The sequence below is a fragment of the Xenopus tropicalis genome, chromosome 8 (assembly GCF_000004195.4).
Source record: "Xenopus tropicalis strain Nigerian chromosome 8, UCB_Xtro_10.0, whole genome shotgun sequence".
Taxonomy (NCBI): Eukaryota; Metazoa; Chordata; class Amphibia; order Anura; family Pipidae; genus Xenopus; species Xenopus tropicalis.
This window is the reverse complement of record NC_030684.2, coordinates 30,522,667-30,540,593: the sequence shown is the minus strand read 5'-3', so window position 1 is coordinate 30,540,593 and position 17,927 is coordinate 30,522,667. Positions and strand designations below refer to the sequence as shown.

Sequence of the window (17,927 nt, the reverse complement as noted above, 5' to 3'; positions counted from 1 at the left end):
AAGAATAATAATCAGTGGAAAAAAAGACAAGAGTGATAATTTAAGAATAAACTATTTGTTGCTGGATATACAAGACCTGGTAATGCATGTATTTTTACAAGTTCTGTAAAGATGTTTAGGTACTAATGGTCTATTTGCATCAAGACCAGTGCCTTAATCTACTGAGGATAAAGGGGGTATGATAACTATGTCTAAATATACAAGGGGCCCATACAATAAACTTTTGATACTTTATCAACTGGTAGATCCAGTGAATAATAGGGCATCCATTCAGATTAGAAGAAAAAAAGTGTAATCTGTTGATGTAGAAAGCATAATTTATAGTGAGAGCTGTGGAGTGGAACTGTGGAATTCTCTCCTCGAGGCTGTTGTACTGGCATTACATTAGACAGCTTCAAGAAGGTGAAGATGGGTTTTTAGAAAGTGAGAAAATATTAAGTTATTGACATTAACTTAGAGTACAAAGTTCATCCAGAGACTGGCCGGACTGCCTAAGCTTTCGTGGACAGGCAATAATTAAGAAAACCCTGTGTGAGTTTAATAATCACAAGTTTTGTGCAAAAAAAGGCTCTGCAATCTTCACAAGTTAGGGCTTTTGGAATAAAGAAAAACCTGTGAGGTTTCCATTATGACTGCCTGAGCATGAGAAAGCTTGAGCAATCATAAATGGGCCCTTTGTGTGGTGAAGATATGCGCTTTTGTTGTTCTGAACAGCAGAGGGCACTCAGACTACATTTCTAAATATATCAGAGAGTAAGGACTGCATCTATTTTGAAATTTTAAAAAAGGAAACAAATGTAAATGCTACCCCTGAACTGTGAAGACTAATTCAATGAGCAGGTCAGTTATAAATGAACTCAGTTATTTAAAATTATAGCTATTTCATCACACTTTTAGCAAGTTCCATTTTGTTCTGGCTACATTTATAGAATTTTTAAACTATGATTGGCATTAGCAACATAAAAAAGAGTTATACACAGTACAATTATATATATTTATAGTGCTTACTTAGCTGGACTGTCCTCAGTGTTTTCTTTCGTGATCTGAGGTTCATTCTCAATTTTTTTTATACACTTGTGCTCATCCATCCAATCAGAGACATGCTTCAGAGCACATTCTACAGTAGACACCATGTTCTGGACAGCTTCTAGCTCCTCTGGAGATGGGTATATGATGGAGTGTTTTGCCATGACATGGCGATCATCGTTAGCAAAAGACCGTATGGATCTCTACAAATCGAGAATGACAAATACATGTTAATAAGAGTAGCAATGTAATTCATGCTGCCATGAAAAGACTCCACACCAATGCACTGCAGTCTCAGAACAAACATAACACTTATAAGCCTACTTTTTCTACTAACAGTTTGTTTTAGTGAAATGAGTACTGCAGCCTCAGTAGGCTGCTATAAGCAATACCCTGTGCTACATCTCTTAAATTGCTTAGCTCTGATTTTGCCCATTCCCAGACCTTGTGACTTAACTCCTTATTCTTATAGATTGTAAGCTCTATTGGACAGGGCCCTCTTCACCTATTGTATTGGCTATTGGTTGCTTTGTATGTAATTATGTCCAATGTATAAACCCATTTATTGTACAGCGCTGGAGCATATGTTGGTGATTTATAAATACATCTTAATGTTAAAAATAATAATAAGGAACTGGACCCCCAACCTCTCAGCCAACGTGACAACATGGTAAAGAATCTTGGCTGCATCTGTATGTTTTATATAGATTGTGTTTCTGGTCTAGTGCTTAGAAATAAATCTTTAAGGATTGCTGAAAACCCGACAGAACAGAAAACATATATTTGTTTCTAAACATGCAAAAACAATCACTCTGCATTGTCTCATTTCAGTGTCTTGCTTGCTACATTTACTTGCAGACTCTGAAGCATTATTTGAAATGGATGTATGCTTCAAATGCTCATACATAATTAGCTATGGAAGCTATAAATTCCTCCAAAAAGTAAATGTATCAATGCAAATGCTGAAGACAGGAAAAAACTAAATCAGAGAAATAATATAAGAAATCTAAATTTTCAGTGACTGCTCAGTCCTTTTTTTATTGCAGTGCTCACCACAGCTTAACAACATTTTTTATGTCTGTTTTTCTTCCCCTAGGGTATGTATTATTAACTGTGATTATTATTTAATCCCAAATATATTACATATCAACCTTCATTTTTATTAGTCTCTAAGGTTGAGGGTTTAATGCACTGTATTCATGAGGGGCTGGTGGGGGGAGGCGTATAGGTATCCCCTTCATATCCTCTACCCATCCCCAAACCTGACAGCTGCACTCTGCACCATGGTTGGATTTGCTATTCTTTGTAATGTCCAAAACGCAGCCAGACGCACAAAAGAAGTGTTCCCTGAAACAGCACTAAGAGGTGCACACTACTGTCTGGGTTTTTTTTATACATCCATTTGGGTACGTAGTTATGTATTTCACAGAGGAGTAAACATTATACAGGTATGGGACCTGTTATCCAGAATGTTTGTGACCTTTCCGTAATTTGAATCTCCATACCTTACGTCTACTAAAAAATCATATAAACATTAAGTATATCCAATAAATTTGTTTTGCCTTTAATAAGGACTAATTCTATCTTAGTTAGGATCAAGTACAAGGTACTAATTTATTATTACAGAGGAAAATGGAACTCATTTTTAAAAATTGTTTTATTAAAATAGAGTCTATGGGAGTCTCCTGTAATTCGGAGACTCAGATTTCCAAATAACAGATCCCATACCTGTATATCAGTAGCTTAAAAACTGTAAATACCAACAAAAAAACAATACATCAACCCTGTTCTACCGGCCAATAGCTGCACTGTTGGCTCAGCCCAAACTAGTCAGTGGTTGATGCAGGATATGGTACATAAAGGTTTACACAAGATTAATGTGAACAAGGCACATGGGCCAAATGGAATACACCCTCGGGTACTGAGAGAGCCAGGGTCAGTTTTACAGTGGCCTCTGTTTCGGATATTCTCAGACCCACTTTCATCTGGTATGGTACCTATGGATTGGAGGAAAGCTAATGTCATTCCTATATTTCAAAAGGGGTTAAGATCTCTGCCTGGCAATAATAGGCTTGTTAAGAGATCACATACAAAATTATGTTCTGGACAATGGCATTATGAGCAGTAATAAGCATGGCTTTATGAAGGGCAGGTCATGTCACATAAATGTAATTGCTTTTTATGATGAAGTTAGTAAGAAGCTGGACAGTGGGGATGCAGTAGATGTGATCTATTTGGATTTTGCCAAAGCATTTGATACCGTTCCCCACAAACAACTGCTTTCTGAACTAAGGTCTGTTGGTCTTAGTGAAGTTGTTTGCACATTGATAGGAAACTGGCTACAGGATCGGGTACAGAGGGTGGTTGTTAATGGTACATTCTCTACTTGGAGTAAGGTTCTCAGTGGGGTCCCTCAGGGTTCTGTACTGGGGCCAACTTTGTTTAACTTTATTATGTAAATAAATGTAAGGTCATGCACCTGGGATGTAAAAAATATGCAGCCACTTATACCCTTAATGGGACTGCACTAGGCAAATCCATAATGGAGAAGGACCTTGGAGTCCTTGTAGATAATAAACTTGGCTGTAGCAAGCAATGCCAGGCAGCAGCTGCAAGGGCAAACAAGGTTTTGAGCTGTATTGAAAGGGGAATAGATTCACAGGAGGAGGGGGTTATTCTTCCCCTTTACAGAGCGCTGGTAAGGCCCCATCTAGAATATGCTGTTCAGTTTTGGTCTCCAGTGCTCAAACGGGACATTATTGAATTAGAGAGGGTCCAGAGAAGGGCAACAAAGCTGGTAAAGGGTATGGAAAGTCTCAGTTATGAAGAAAGACCGGCCAAGTTAGGTTTTTTTTTTTTTTTACACTGGAGAAGAGGCGCTATGATAACTATTTATAACTATATAAGGGGATCATATAATAACCTCTCTAATGCTTTATTTACCAGTAGGTCTCTCAAACTGACACAAGGCCACCCACTCCGTTTAAAAGAAAGGAGGAGAAGAAAGGAGGTCCTGTTTAAATTTTTGGAAAGGATATTTTACTGTGAGAGTTGTGAAGTTGCGGAATGCTCTCCCTAAATCAGTCATGCTGGCTGATACATTATATAGCTTTAAGAAGGGGTTGGATGACTTTTTAGCAAGTGAGGGAATACAGGGTTATGGGAGATAGCTCTTAGTACAAGTTGATCCAGGGACTGCAGCAAATTATATAGGCTTCAGATGGGGTTTTTGCTTTCCTCTGGATCAACTAGCAGTTAGGCAGGTGATATATAGGCATTAAGGTTGAACTTGATGGATGGATGTCTTTTTTCAACCTAACTAACTATGTATGCTACTATGTTACTCATGGAAATGTAAACCTACCAGAGCATGTTTAGTGAGTGGGGCTGATACATGCCATGCTAGCTGCAAGGTTTGACTGTAAAAACAAAGATGTGTCTAGGAGGGAAATAAACATATGATTTCTGAGTGAGCAACAAGAAGAGATCTTCCTTCGTTCCTTAAGCAAAAATCAGGCTTTTTACTGTACTTTGCATGCACTGGCCTGGCCCATTGAAGAAAGAAGAAGCAGAAGAAGACAATTGTTCTGTGGTGCTCCTTTAGGCTGATGCCACACGTGGCGTTTTTACGCTGCGTATTTTCTAATTCTCTCAGTGGCTGAAAAACGCCCGATATCATCATCCATAGAAATAACTTGAAAAGACTCGAGGCAAACCACACAAAGCGTAAATACACTAAAAAACGCCTTAGCACGGATTTTTCAAGCGTTGGCTGAAATACGTCAGTATTTGCAAAGCAAGCTATTCCTATGTATACACAAAGGCAGCTGCCAGACCTAGCTGAAATACATAGCGTTTTTTACTATTTTGCACTATTAGCACCATGGAAACGGGATTTGCTTACGTCACCAGTTCTAGGCTGAAAAACGCCATAGTCAGGGGCTGTGTGGCTTGTGCAGCGTTTTTAGGCTGAGAAAACACGCAGCGTAAAAACGCCACGTGTGGCATCAGCCTTAGAAATGCTCAAGGCCATAGCCGTTTTCTAGAATCACTGGCTCAGGGTATTAGATGATTGCAATCACCGGGGTGCCTAATATCTGGCACCTGCCAGTGATTTCACCTTTCATGCTCTTTAAGAAGTACACGTTTCCCTTTCTTAATTGCTTTGCATATACAAAGGAGAGCAAGAACAAGAATAACATGAAAATGCCAATTCATTTCTTGAGCTCCCATGTTTAATACTAAATTGGAAGCTGGAAATATTTAGCTGCTTTAAAGGAGAGATAAACCCCACTGTATGTGGGAACTATTTCAGATGGACAGCAATGGACAGCAACAATTTCTTCTGACCCCTCCCGAACTTTAATTACCTCTGCCATAATCTCCTGTCAGCCTCTGACTGATTCACATTCCAATAGTAACATTACTCAATAGCAGCTCTCCCCCTTCCTTTTCTTCTTCACAGCTCCGACACAGACTTGCGCAATAAATCTTCATACTAATCAGACGCATGCGCATTAGTCATACTCCTTCCTTATCTCCGCACTAGATCTGTATGCACATGAACTTGCCCCAGCAGCAGCAGCTCAATCCAAAAGTCAAGCATCAGGAACAAATGTGCAGCACTACTAATCCTCGCACTTGCTCAAACGCGGTTATGAAACGCAGGTCTGTGTATGTATTTATAAAATCAATTCGGCAATTCACTTAGGGGACTCAATGCCTATAAAGGGGGGGTGTTTTTTAAGAAATTATGTGAGGGGTTTAGTTCTCCTTTAAGTTTATTATTGGTCTCTGTTTATGTCAGAAATGCTTTCTTAACAGCACAGGATGAAGTATACGAAAAAGATTCAATTCTCTTATGTCTGTATGGGAATGTTTGGATTAGATATCTGGGCAAATCATCTCACACCGTGTTTGAGAATTAACAGGCCCCCGCCACTGAATAAAGGCTGCAATAGGTCTCTTACTACATGTATACACAATTATGTAGGATTTAATAGCAACTTCTAGAATATATATATACATTCAAAAGGCACAAGGATCATCTTCAATGCAAAAAAGTGTATTAAAAAAGAAACACATATGTAATGTGTCGGGCTAAGTACATGCCCTTTATCAAGCCTTCAACAATGTAACTAACCCAGTAAATTACTGCTATATCCTTGAGAATGGTCCTAATGAGGGCCGACATGCTCACAATAAAGACAGTGTCATTTTAATTAGGGTGTGCCAGCCTGAAAATACATTCTCTACGCAATTTATTTGACTGAGCACCCTGCTAATTGGTATTTATTGGCATCAGAGTGCAGACACTATAAAGATATATATTAGCAACAATAACAATCAGTAACAATTAGTTTAGTAAACCCCTAAGGGATCTAAGGCATTAAACCAAACAGAGCACTTTCTTCTTTTACTTTCATGAATTGTCATCACATTTTTAATGATTTTAAAAATAGATATTTTAATTGTGCTCCATACTCTTTAATATTTGTCTATAGGAACACCTGCTTAAACAAGAAATGCAAGCTTCCCTTTTGCCAATAGATTAGTCACAATAGTGCAAGCTAGAACACTATCTTTATTTTGCAGAATGCTTTACCATACCCAAGTTAACAGCCCTAGAAGCTCCCTCTGCTTGTTTAAGATAGCAACTGCCATTAACTTGATCTGACATCAATTCCCTGCCTGTATCTCTCGCTGCCTGTATCTTTCGCTGCTGCATATGCACAGAATAGAAGAAAAGAAATGTATTGTTTCTTTTCACAGAGCATCATGGATGAGAGCATCATTACTGTAAGTGTATTGGTGTATTTACACAGACCTTTCTGATAAGCTTATTTAGTTTTTAACTAAATCGCGGCTCCGTATATGCCTACCCACCCATTTACATTCTGGCCGGTGGGATGCCATTTTGGGAGATTTGTTGCGGGTGACTATTCTCCCGGTGTGCCACAGCCCTTAACAGGACAGATATAGGCACATGATGGTGGTAATCTTGTTTTAGAATATAGTCAAGTAATTATCATAAACTTCAAGCACTGGAAAATTGAATGATCACTCACCATGCTGAAATATGTAAGTGTTGCTTCTCTGCTTCCGTCTTTTCTAAAGACTTTCCCAGGCAAGTTTCTGTGCAACACAAATTCCACATAAGTCTCTGGACAACATAAGCAGTTATGGCGATTGATTCCTTTTTCAAACCTGTGAACAGAGAGAGAGAGAGATTACTCTTCTGAAAGCTCAGAAGAATAGAATATGGATTCTAATAAATATAATCAATATACATGTTAATGGGCTAATTAAGATAACACCTAATTTGTTATCCATAGAAACTGCAGCTTAAACAGCAATTTCACCTTTTTTAGAAAAACTGTAATAATGTAAAAAATTACCAAAACCCCCAGAAATGTGTTCAATCTTTAAGTAGCCTGCCAAATTTTGTAAAATGGGAGTGGTATTTAGGGGGTGTGGTCGCAAAAAAAAGCCTTGGTCACAATACATGTCGCCGCGCTACACCTGGGGGCCGATTTACTAATCCACGAACGGATCGAAAGAGTCCGAATGCAATTTTTTGTAATGATTGGTATTTTGACATTTTTTCGTAGCCGTTACGACTTGCACGAATTGTCGCAACTTTTTCGTAGCTGTCGCGAAAAAATAGGAAAGGTTTGCCCACCGTTTACTAGCGCTCAATACGAAAAAGTTGCGACAATTCGCGCAAGTCGTAACGGCTACAAAAAAGTCGCGACAATTCGCTCAAGTCGTAACGGCTACGAAAAAAATCGCAAAAAATTACGCAAAAGTCGCAAAATGTTCGTTTCCAATACGATTTTTTCCCATTCGGGATTCAGATTCGTGGATTAGTAAATCAGCCCCCTGGTATTTCTTTTGGTCCCTTTTTACATTTTTTAAATGTTGGGAGGTATGCTTTCTGTCAACATTAGCAGACAGCGAGTATGCTCATGTATGAAGACTATGGCTAGCCCCATGTGAAATTTCAAAATTAAATATAAGAAAAAAGCTTGGAAAGATGGATTTCAATGCAGGATTCTGCTGGAGAAGCTCTATTAACTAATGCGTTTTGAAAAATCATGTTTTCCCATTACAGTATTCCTTTAAAATAATCATAAAATAGTTTGAGCACTAGTTAGCATGGATCTGGCAAAAAAAACAAGATTTATTGACAACACACAAGCAGGGTTCAGTGAAAGCTTCTTGATGTGAGCAGTGTGAGACACACAGACTGCCAGGAAGTAAGGCAGAAAAAAAGAAAAGATCCTTCTGCTGACGTCAGTGAAGAGAAATACAGACAGGTTGAGAAGTGCCATTCGGGTTTGCAATACAGTCGGGATTCAGACATTAAGGTAACAATTGCTAACTTAAGCCGACATCTGGCCAAAAAACAATCAATATAACCCATAGCTAAATTTTGATGTACACCATTATTTTAAGGACTAAAAACAGTTAATCACGTCTGTGCTCACAATTTCTAAACAACTGCAAGAGCAAAGGGAAAAAGGAGTTTGGAATGATCTGATATAGCCAAGAGGAAACCGAATGCCTACAATGAATACAGCTAAAAATGCTGTACAGGTATGGGACCTGTTATCCAGAATGCTCGGGACCTGGGGCTTTCCGGATAAGGGATCTTTCCATAATTAAAATCTCCATACTTTGAGTCTACTAAGAAAATTATTAAAATATTAATTAAACCCAATAGGATTGTTCTACCTCCAGTAAGGATTAATTATATCTTAGTTAGGATCAAGTACAATGTACTACTTTATGATTACACAGAAAAAGGAAATCATTTTAAAAAGTTGCAGTCCCGTAGTGACCAACTGTGAATAGTTTGGGGGCTCTGGTGTTAATACTGTGAGAATGGCAGCAGGTTGAATTTCCCTATTGACAGTCAATAGGTAAAATCTGACTGCCTGTTGGTGGCTCCGCCTAATTTTTCTAACCTTGAACCGCACTAACCTGGTGCCAAATCTACAAAGTTTGGGGACCCTGGCATTATTACTGTGGGAATGACAGAAGGTTGAATTTCCTCCACTGAAAGTCAAAAGGTAAAATCTGATTGGCTGTTTGTAGCTCCACCCCATGAATGTGTGATTCAAGTTTGGTGAGTGTAGCCTCAAAGCCCTTGGGGCCCGCTGGACACTCGCACTAAAGGTGGCTGTGGTCCTTCAAACTAGTTCGGCAGGTTCTCTGCCCTTGTACGGACACCCCTGCAGTCCTACCTGACCAACATCTGGCAGGTTTGATTTTCCGTTGGGATCGGGGACCACAATGGCTTGTTGATGTGGTCCATGGTCCCAACGCAACCTACCCTCCCAAATTATCCCAATATCATCTACTTTAGGTGGGCAAGGCAATCTCACCAAACAAGAGGATCTTATAGTGTATGGCCATGTTTAATAAGGGGCTATTTCTTAAAAAAAATCCAGGGGAAGCAAGTTTTCTGTGACAGGTGCCCTTTAATGCATTTGCCTTGATCAGGCAGAAGATAAGCCACCTTCCACAATAAAAATAAGATCTCTGCTTCAGCCACCTGTTGAGCAACCATCAGGTGCTGAAAAAGTGTCACAGGCAGCTGGTACAGAACAAAATACCTCAGTAGATTAGCCTCAGCACAAAATACCAGCCTAAACTTTTTTTTTTTTCCATCAGCAGTAGGGTAATCTATTTCTAACATCAGTTTAATACAACTAGTTCACTTGCAGCCCCTCTTCAAAAGTAATAGTGAAACAAAAAAGATGTGAAGTTAAGTTTTATTATTCTAATAAATAGACCATTCCTAGGAACTTTTGATTAGTCTTCCTCTTCCGACTCTTTCTAATTTTTTATTATCTATCCCTCTTTTAGAGAGGTTGAATTTTAAAGACTGTTGTCTTTTTCACCCTAAAATTAACTATCCCTTGAAGTGTCTGTTACGATCATAGGTGTAAAACGTAATGCATATATAGATGCTTATTATGAAGGCAAAGCAACAAGGTAAGTTAATCTATACTTACTTACTTTGCAACACCTGCACGATTTTCCCAGTTATTGATGCTGTGCGTCTCGCAATGGACTGCAGCTTTATTGTACACATTGATCACACTGCCTACTGTTAGCACCTCAGGAACACTGCCCTCATCTCTAATTGCTCATAGGCTGGTACAAATTGCAGTTTGTAGCTTATAGCAGCAGAAAAAAACTTACTTTGCTGTGTCTCTAAGCAGCAAAGGTGGAAAGTCCAGAGAACAGTGCTTAACACATAAAACAGCTGAGATCTTCTTATCAATTCTCTGTGCGGATCACTAAACGTATCAGCCTGCCAGAGTTTAATTACTGCCGTAAATGAATTTGTGTATACTAAAGCTATTAGCGGCACCACTCACTGTGCAATGTTATGAAGCACTTTCCTAGTCTGTTCCACTGCGGCTTGAAAGAAAGAATATTTACAAAATATTTTAAAAAGTTGTGGCAACTAATCCGCACAACGCAAATCGGCATGCGATTAGTTACAGCTACTTGTGTAGTAATCTATGGCGGGTAAGTTACCACGACTGGTCGTGGCGAACTACTTTTTAAAAAGTTGTGGTTTTTTAAGGGCCCCCTGTGTCTTCGCTCTTATTGCGGATATTCCCAATATGCCTCTTACTGGCCTGTATCACCTGCAATAAGTCAATCCTCCATTTGCTTCTACATAAACAAATTCTTTCTTTGCTATTGTGTTTGGCAAGCATAATAAACTTCACATACACTACATAATAGAAATTTTGTTTCCTTCAGTCTTGAAATTACACGATCATAGCAAGAAAGCCGGTGCCATATTGCTGACACTGTATTAAGGCAAGCTTTAAAAAAAAAAATCTTGTTTATGTGCCAGAATGAGGGACCTAATATATATGCCCATGTACTGGCTACACAATTAGATGGTGAGGAGAGAGGGGGGGGGTGAGAGTGCTGAATGGAAGGTAATTGAAAATAGATGATTGACAGCTGGGATTTTGAAATGCCTTTATCATGGGTATGGATATATTACTAAAAAAAAAAAAGAGAACTTGGGTTTCAGGTTTAATTTGAAAATGGCTTTTATTATACAGTGACATGTCCCCTTTAAGCTTTAGTTCTCCTTTAAGCTTACATCTTTGGATTTATATGGGAAATTTTCCCATATAATAAGGATCCCATGACCCTTATTTGGAAACCTGATATCCACAAAGCTCTGAATTCTAGGAAGGCAATTTCCCATATAAGTTCCAAGTTCCATTCACCTTGTACTTGATGGTAGCTGAACACATTCAAGTTGCAAAACAATCCCAAAGGTTTTATTTCATTTTCTTTTTTATAGTAGATTTTAGCTTTTAGTATTCCTGTTTGGTTCACCATACCTTATCAAAAAACCCCAGATCCCAAGCATTGTAGATGATAGATCCCATACCTGTATCGGTACAGCGACTGTATTTGTCTCATATATGTGCTGAGAGTATAAAAATTAAAACAAAACCATTTGTAGTCTAAAGTGACACAGTGTAAGCAGTGCTTATATGATGGGTAAGGACATGGTTCTAAGAAGGGACAATTTTGGTTGAAAAACATAAACCCCAATAATCATACAGCTTCTGATTACTGTGTAACAAAAATAAGCCACAGAAAGCCACTACTGTTACTGAATTTAACACTGCCCTACACCTTGAGATTTGCAAACTCAAATTACAGACATAATTGTTAAAATGCACAACTTTGGTTAGCACAGATGTGGAAATAACACAGAGAAGCAGCCAGGATTTGAGGACACTAAAAATAAGCTTCTTATGATGTGCTATCCACTTGGTTAAACCTTTCTCAAGCCAACTGTAAAGGAGTCAAGCCATGCATTATTCACACAACTGAAAAGCCCTCAGTTATAGATTCAAATATTATGACACCAACCCTAATCAGAAATAATCTTTAATTCTAGATGCCTAAAATAGCAGGCTATTCTTTGCAGGTACTTTTTTTCTACAACACACTGTGTGTATTGATAATCAAACTGAGAAAGTTCTGACTTTCTATTGCAGTGCAGTATAATTTTATTCCTGGTTCTCTGCCAACACTGACTAGCATAATTCACAACTGGAAGAAAGAGTAGAAGTAGGTCAGTAAGAAAAGGAGGCTTTCAGAGTTTCTGGCATGAGTATTTATCAAGGCTTTCAGCAATTTAGATATTTTATTATGTGGCTGATCACTGATACATTCATTCACGGCTCTATATTACAAATAATTATACGCTTCACTACTAACCAGGCATTCATTTTCCTTTAATGCTTTTTACTATGTAAACCAACTGAACTAAAACCATTTACTGATCCAGTTATGTACTACTGGCAGACATGCTTATTTACCAAGTTATATCTTTGGCTTAAAACGGAAAGCAAAAAATATTTTACATAGAAAACTCCCAGTACAGGATCTATTATGCAGATTGCTGAGGAGCTGCGTTTTTATGTATACGAGATCTCTTCATAATTTGGATCACCATATCTAAAGTAAGCTAAAAAAAAACCTAATATGATTGTTTTAGTACTAATAAAATATACATAGAATTTAGGATTGAGTACAAGTTACTAGAAAAAGTATACTCATATTTCAATCATTTTTATGAATGATCACAGTGGCAATTTTACGATCAGAACCTTAAAACTCACTGTTTTTAATGGTGAATGTGTTATGTAGCCTGCTTGTTCTCTGTAGTTAGATACTCCTTCTTGCAAATGTCTGTATATAGTTAGCTATGTTGGATCTCTAATAATAAAGTTGTTTAAGCATTACCATCGAGTCCTGCACAACTTCCACTGAGAACCCAACAGAGAGCTGAAAGCAGGAAGTAGTGTTCTGGCTATTATATTAGACATCCTCTCCTCCAGCCTTTATAGATTACAAATTTGCCTAACAAATATTTTTAATGTTGTGCAGTCTATCTATCTTACCCAGTTTCATTTTTACACTGAACTGTTCTTTGAAAGAGCGATTTTAGGTGAAAATTAATTTACAGAAAATGATGTATTTTTAGTAATCATTGGCCTAGTTTATTCTGCACTTAATTTAGGTGTATTTATTTATAAAAACCAAATGCATAAGAAATCACATCAAAAGACTGTAGTGAAATGGTGCCCTTCAGTGGTTTAAATAGGAAGTATGGCAGATTCTTTTAATAAACAACTATTTAAAGGAGAAGGAAAGTCATTTTGGCATTTTACTGCCAATAGATTTGCCACATTAGTGCCACCTAGAATGCTATATTTATTCTGCAGAAACTAATACTATACCTGAGTAAACAGCTTTAGAAGCTTTCTATGCCTAAGATAGCAGCTGCCATTTTACGTAGCTTCCTTCCTGCAGCTCTAGCTCAGATCACACATTCCTAAGGGAGGGGGGAGGGAGTTCTTAGCATTCTAGTTGGAGGGGGGGAGCAAGGGAGGGGAGAGACCTGCGCAGACTCTGGCCACAGGAATTAAGGATGTTTCTGAGCGAGGAAGTCAGACACTGGAACATCATGTTTACAAAAAAAAGAGACAGTAAATCCTGTGTTTCTTTTGATAGAGAGGTGCAGTGTTTCTGTGAGTGATTATGGCTGCATTTACATAGACCTTTCTAATAAAGCTTACTTAGTTTTTACCTTTCCTTCTCCTTTAAGCGTCTGTGAAATAGAATTATAACTCTAGCAAAGAAAGCCTTATACTTTAGAAAATATTTTTTTTCTAGATCCATAATTACTCAGTGTAATGTAAAGCAAGAACATCTAACACTTAATTGTTAAGCTTCTTCCTGTGCAATTCAGCAAGATATCTAAATCCCTACATTATACAAAGGTGTCCCTGTCGAAAGGATAGAATAATCAATTTGCAAAACCTAGATATTGATTTTGCCTATCAATAATTACGTTTGTAACCTAACACCCAGCATATTTGTGTTAGGGTTTTATATTTTAGAAGGCATCAGTCAGGGACTGAATCATTTTTCACTTGAAATCTTCCTCCACAAAGCGCAACAGACCACTCATTTGTCTGTTCTGCTAGACATGTTAAACTGCTATAACATTTTCAAGTCTATGCTAATCATATTTACTGGAGAAATGCTTTCACAGGACCATAACTTGATATACTATACATAAGAAGCTAACATTCTGGTAGAAGACTGAAGAACTAAACTTTTCTGAAGACTGCAGAACTTTTTCCTTGTACTTCAATATTTGTAATTTGTAATACAAAGGAAAAAATAAACACATTATATATATATATATATATATATATGGAGAAGGAAAGGTAAAAGTAATCTTTATCAGAAAGGTCTATGCAATCACAGAAATGCTGCACTGAGTCCTCTATCAAAAGAAACACAGGATTTATTTTCTTCTTTTGTGTACACATCTTCTGTGTCAGACTTCCTTCTCTCGGAAAAATCCTTCAGGGCAAGGCAAGAGTCTGTGCAGCTTGATCCTCTCTGCTCTCTCACCTAAAATGCCTTTTCTTCTCATTTAAGGACAATACTATTTTAAAGCAGCAACATATTCCACAGCACTTTATCAATTACTTCAGTCAATGAGTATATATCTATTACATCAGTCCCTGTCTCAGCAGAGTTTGTAATCTAAGTTCCTGCAAACACACACAATAAATCCCTGTAATCACATGCATGCACAAAAACTCATTGATCAGGTGCCAATTTACTTTCCTGTTTGTCTCATTATTAGATGATATATGAATCTAAAACATATATAAGAATTTTAAAATGTACTAACTGTTTCTAATCATTTAGGTGCTTTCAAATTAGTAAAACAAGCTTGATCACTTAAAGGGTTGGTTTAACTTTAAATTCACTTTTGGTATTATGTAGATATCGACAATATGCAATTGGATTTCACTAGTCTTATTATGTGTGGTTATTCAGTTATTGAGCTTTTGTTTGGCAGCTCTCCAAGATGGTATTTCAGCAGCTATTTGGTTGCTAGGGTGTAATTTATCACAGCAACCAGGCATTTAAATGAGACTGAAATATGACTAGGAAGATAAGTAATAAAAATTAACAATAGAAAATTGTAGCCTCGGAGAACAAAATGTTTTGTCTTCTAAAGGTCAATGACCCCCATCTTAAAGACAGAATGTGATAGAAAAGGAACGTGACATTCTATATTATAATAAAAGTTAACTGAAAGGTGACCTACCCCTTTAATACCAAGGGTCTCAACTGAAATACTGAAGGCCTCACAGTACTTCAGGGTTCTAACCTCGCAAAAGACAAAATATACTGGGGTTAAGGCATCACTTAATATGTGTCCGTGAATAATAAACATTACAAATATTCATGTGTATTAATGATTCATTTTTTTCCTGCAGGAGCAAACTTTGCAAGACTTCGGAAAAATGAAGATGAAAAATGAACACACAAAAGCTCAACAGTGCCATGTGCAATGCCAGTCGGATGGTTAATGTGACCGTGGAGCACTGCAAATGCTTTACAATTTGTGTCAGGTGTCACAGCCACCACAGTGTAGTGAAAGCAGCTTGTGGAAGGCCCATTCCAGTTTCATCACAGTAATCCTATTGTTCACCAGGTCCATACAAAATTGGTTTGTTTAGTTGGAAATAATATAACTTGTCTGGCCTGCAACCAGCCAAAGGCAGGGCAGAAGCTCACCAAAAGCTGTTTTATGTTAAAGACTATAGCTAAAAAATACTGTATCTCAGGACAGATCTCTGTCGGACAGATTTCCATTTAGATCTTCTCTGCCTGGACACAAGCATGCTCTTTTAAATATTGCAAATCTAGCCTAGTTTGGTGCACTAAATCCATGCTTTTAGTGTATTAAATATTAAGCTCTATGCACTTAGATCTTTTCGGTGGAGTATCTGGGCCTACCAACTTGAGCATTAACAACTGGTGGTAAGAAAAGATAAACACAAATCTCTAAACAAGCCAAAATCGTCACACTCAATTTAAGCATTGATTGACATTACACGATTAGCATAATGTTAACTAAATCTTTATATATATATATATATATATATATATACACACACACATACTAAATTGTGCAAAGCTAGAAGTTCAATGCAGGATGCTGGCACTTTGCAGAGTAATTTGACAAAATTGGAAAACTGGGCAAAGATATGCACTTAGGTAGAACTAATATAAACATGAGTTATATACTAAATGGTAATGTGTTGAGGGATCCTTAATGGAGAAGGATCTGGGGGGTTTTGGTGATTACAAGTTGTCTAATTCCAGGCAGTGTCATTCTGTGGCTACTAAAGCAAATAAAGTGCTGTCTTGTATAAAAAAGGGCACTGACTCAAGTGACGAAAATATCATTTTGCCTCTTTATAGGTCCCTGGTAAGGCCTCACCTTGAGTATGCAGTGCAGTTTTAGGCTCCTGTCCCTAAGAAGGATATTAATGAGCTGGAGAGAACTTTCATTTGAAGCAGCGTAGGTGGTTTTTCACTGTGAGGGCAGTGAGGTTGGGGAATGCCCTCAATGTTGTGATGGCAGATTCTGTTAATGCCTCCAAGAGGGGCTTGGATGAGTTCTTGAACAAGCATAGTATCCAAGGCTATTGTGAGACTAAAATCTACAGTTTGTATTGATGTTGGTATATATGGATTATGTATGCGAGTGTATAGATAGTATAGGTTTGTGAGTGCTGGGTTTACTTGGAAGGGTTGAACTTGAACTCAGGTCTTTTTCCAACCCTATGTAACTAAGTATAGTAGTACATAATATTTAAGTTCCTTTAAAACACTCATTTTTATGTTACTGTTCCTTAAATGTAAGGTAAATGCTGTGTCTGGAGCACAGTGGTGACAGCAGGCCCTGCCAGTGAAATGCTAAAGCAAGCATTATCGCTCAAATCAGCCAAAGGCATTCCAAACTACAGTGTAGTAAGTTTTAATGGGCCACTCAGCAAGTAAATAATTGAACCTGCCATAAAGCATGGTAGCTTGTCCGTTAGCAAGAAAAGAGGTAGAAATAGCTACATCTTTGCTAGGAAACTGAACTGGAGAAAATGTCAATACCCTTTTTCCAACATATCTGTTTTTCACACAAAACTACACTAACTGCTTTTAGTACCATACAAACATTCTAAATATTTATATAGGCAACAGTATTCTCTGAGCTGGTACTAAACCGGCCTGTTTCCAAACTAGGTTGGGGCAAGTCTCACACTTCACATACAAGTGAGGAGAAGGTCTTCTCATTACAAATAACATAGATCACGTGGAACCACATTCTTCTTTGCAAATGTATGAAAAGATTCAGCTAAAAATACAACCAGAACTGGAGCTTTATTTTTTTATCTATGGTTTATCAATTAGGGCTAAGCTACACAGGGAATACTACCTGGAGCATCCAACAGCAGCACAGAAATACAGAAACAAATTTTACTTAACCTTTAGTCTAATGCCACACGGGGATGATTCTCGACCTTAAAGAGAAAAACAGGCTGAGAAAACAGCCTTGTCTGAGCCTTATTTATTTAGGTCACATATGCTCATAGTACAAAAAAATAAGGCTTTATAAAAATCAAATACTGCTTTCAAAATTACAAGTGTACAAAATATCACAATGTTTTATTTGAAAATACAAAAATGTTGTTAATAATGATAAATCAATGCAAGATTATTAATTTTTAGTGTTTAGTTCTCATTTAACAAAGCTAGAAATGCTTAAATACTTAATTTATTGTACAGGTATAGGACCCATTATACAGAATGCTCGGGACCAAGGGTATTCTGGTTAAGGGGTCTTTCCGTAATTTGGATCTCCATACCTTATGTCTAATAAAATATCAATAAAACATTAATTAAATCCAATAGGATTGTTTTGCCTCCAATAAGAATTAATGATATCTTAATTGGGATCAAGT

The 17,927-nt window shown here is 37.5% G+C and overlaps 1 protein-coding gene across 5 annotated transcripts in view; it reads right to left on the bottom strand.

Moving 5' to 3' along the window:
- strbp (spermatid perinuclear RNA binding protein) overlaps positions 1–17,927 on the bottom strand; it is a 79,459-nt gene that overhangs the window by 34,673 nt on the left and 26,859 nt on the right. For all 5 annotated transcript variants that reach the window (NM_001113926.1, XM_012953216.3, XM_012953217.3 and 2 more), the window contains 2 exon segments: positions 1,009–1,229; positions 7,095–7,233. In NM_001113926.1, coding sequence (NP_001107398.1) covers positions 1,009–1,229; positions 7,095–7,097 — 224 coding nt within the window. In that variant the 5' untranslated portion in view covers positions 7,098–7,233.